Source organism: Rhagoletis zephyria, unplaced genomic scaffold (assembly GCF_001687245.7).
Source record: "Rhagoletis zephyria isolate East Lansing unplaced genomic scaffold, Rhagoletis_zephyria_1.1 Rzeph_scaffold_38318, whole genome shotgun sequence".
NCBI classification, from domain to species: domain Eukaryota; kingdom Metazoa; phylum Arthropoda; class Insecta; order Diptera; family Tephritidae; genus Rhagoletis; species Rhagoletis zephyria.
Window position 1 is genome coordinate 1 of NW_016195373.1, and position 3,039 is coordinate 3,039.

Sequence of the window (3,039 nt, forward strand, 5' to 3'; positions counted from 1 at the left end):
AGTACTCCCATAAGAGTCATCCCGGAAGGCTCCTGTACGAGTAATAAAATAACGTCTCTACNAAACATCCCACATTCCTCCCTAACGAGTAGTAAGGGAGTACTCCCATAAGAGTCATCCCGGAAGGCTCCTGTACGAGTAATAAAAGAACGTCTCTATACTCCCGAATTCCTCCTCATGGAGTAATGGAAGACTACTCCCACATTGCTCCATAACGAGCATTTTACATAAGCTAAAAAGATTTTGCTTTTTACGCAATTCATTTATTTAATTTTTTAATCATATACATATATACACACTTATGCACATAAATACAAGATTTAAGCTGATTATTACAAAAACAGAAAAAAACATAAATAATTATTATTACAATATTAACTAAAATTAGAAAACGGATATCGAACAGTAATGACAAACTCAAACATTATACATACATACATATATACTTTTATACAATCCACAAGATAAGTGTGGCGAGGATGATTTCCTGGAAAAGTTATTTAACTTGTATTCACCCGGGAGTGGCCCAAACTATTCACGCCTTGAAAAATTTCCGGCTGTACCCAGTAAGTTTTATGGGCGGGGCAAGATTGCAACGCTAGAACGTAGACGCCTTTATTGCTGGCCCCGTAATCTGAAATATATTTTGAGTTAAATAATACAATCATTTATAAGTTTAAACAAATGCTATCATAACTACCAGCGGCTCTAAAGATTTGCTCTCCAATTAATTTCATTGTTTCCTGATTTAAATTTTTCAATAAGAAATACATATGTATATAAGTATGAATGTACACATCAGTTATCTGTTTTGCTTTCTTCATACATTTTCCAAAAACACAAAATTATGTTGAAGAAGGTGCGTATAGCTCTCCTATCAATTAAAAAGAATACTCCTGGATTGCTCGCTTAGGAGACATCGATTTTTGCTCCTAAGCGAGTAATAACGGAGTACAAAACCAACAAATCTCGCTTATACCTCCGAAATCATGTATCCCGGAGGATACTTTTATTGCTCACTTGGAGATCTCCCATTATACTCCCAAGTGAGTAATACAGGAGTGCAAAACCGACTAATCTCGCTTATTGCTCCCAAATCATGCCTCAGGGAGCATTCTTTAATTGCTAGCTTAGGAGATGTCCCTATTGACTCCTAAACGAGTAATAAGGGAGTAAAAAGTCCACAAATCTCTCTTATTGATCCGAAATCAGGTCAAGGGGAGTACTCTTTTATTCCTCACTTANGTGAGCAAGTTTTTAATTTTTTATATGCACAGCACACGTGTGTGAGCGTAAAATGTTAGGATGTGCTGCGCATGTGTGTGCAAATACGAACCCTGCCTTACATATAAGAATTAACCGAATACTTCAACATCTAAAACAAAAGCAAGCCCACGCAAGTTTACAAAGACATATCAATTTTAAAAATCGGCCGTCAAATAACCAAGTTACAACGAAAAAACCATTTCGGCTGTATTTCGGAGGGTTAAAAAAAAAAAAAAAATTTTCCAGAACCCTCTCAACATAATCTTTAAATTTAGGGGCGGACATTAGCAACTTTTTTTTTTTGTATGGGGACCGACCCAGTCTATAGGTCATGCCAGCTGACACGGTATACGATTTTACGTCGGGTGCTTGGTTAGGCTCGAATGTTTATCTTTCATTAATTTTAAAAGCAACTTCCGCCACCAATTTTTCACCCCATACGAAATTTAGCTTTTCCATTGTTGCCTTCTACATATGACAAAATCCATGAGGTGTATGAACTATGCTTTTTTATTATAAAGCGTCATTCCAAACCCATTTTTCCCCGATTAACTCCAAATAAAAAGATTCTCAAACTCGCATTTCATCAATGAGGAAGTATTTAATTCTTGCAGTCTTTACAAACAAATGCAAATTAACAAATTAGCTAACAGTAATACTGTCGTTCTATAAAAGCCCCACACCCTGCCATTCCCTGAAATCACCTTTCGAATCCAATGCAAATTAGAATATATATCCGTATACAGACTTGGGTATTTGTTTTGGCCGCAGCCGAGCGTCCAAGAAACTAAAGCCACCAATTTGTCATTACAAATAAGTGGACCGCCTGCATCACCACGACAAGGATCATGATCGAAGTTTACATTATCGCCGGCACACAAGTCGCCTGCAGCGAAATGCGGATGGCTTCTCTTACATTCATCCTCAGTGTAGAGTATGAGCTCGACATGTGACACCATTGCGGCAAGCGGACCTTTCTTCGAAAGTGGATCAAGTAAGAGATGAGAACCATATGAATACATACATACATTTGTAAAGTACTTGCGTGCAAACGACTACTTACATAATAAATCCTCCCCCAACCGAGTACTACGCACCGTGATCCATAGGGCGGTGGCGTATTTGGCAACGGCATAATTTGTGTGCGTGCGTTTAGCTGAATTTTTGTTTTTAAACGTAGCAATGCTATATCGTTGCTACCATAGAGCGTAAAATTGGGATTAGAAATTACACGATCGACTGCTATTAAGCTTGTTGTTGGACTCTTTTCTATGCGATTCTCTGTGCCGGCCACTACAATAATTGAGCGTGGACGTCGGGGAATTTTCGATGCGCTAAATTAAATGATACGGAATTATTTTCTTCTTTTAGTCCATCATTAGGAGATCTACGAACTGTACTGCGCATTGTGCCGATGTGAGTATCCATAGGGGGCTGATAATGATGCCAGCACAATAATGATTATCGCCAAAATAACGAGTCACCGTGCGGGAACGCAATGACACCATGTATCGGGTATAGTTTTGAATTTCTGGTATGCGTTGGCCTCCGGCTACAAGGAAGATATAATCACCTGGGTGGCCTGTGTGATTTGCAATCGATGCGCAGCGGGGTAATAAATGAACGAATAAAATAATCACATAATATTTGTTCGCGGCAAACATGGCGTTGACGATCGGAATGAATGTAGCTATTAAAGAGAATGTTTGTAATTTATTTTAAATTATATTTCTTTTAAATGACAATAATTGAACAAGTCAAAAAAAAAAAATG

General features: G+C 37.9%; 1 protein-coding gene across 1 annotated transcript; it reads right to left on the minus strand.

Moving 5' to 3' along the window:
• Nucleotides 1-1,355: 1,355 nt before the first annotated feature.
• Nucleotides 1,356-2,956, minus strand: LOC108354688 (anionic trypsin-2-like; the record flags this gene model as incomplete). The annotated part of the gene is made up of 4 exons (XM_017605867.1): nt 1,356-1,375; nt 2,078-2,243; nt 2,330-2,600; nt 2,662-2,956. Coding segments are annotated over 4 exons (752 nt in total), but the record flags the coding sequence as incomplete, so codon positions are not given.
• Nucleotides 2,957-3,039: the final 83 nt, after the last annotated feature.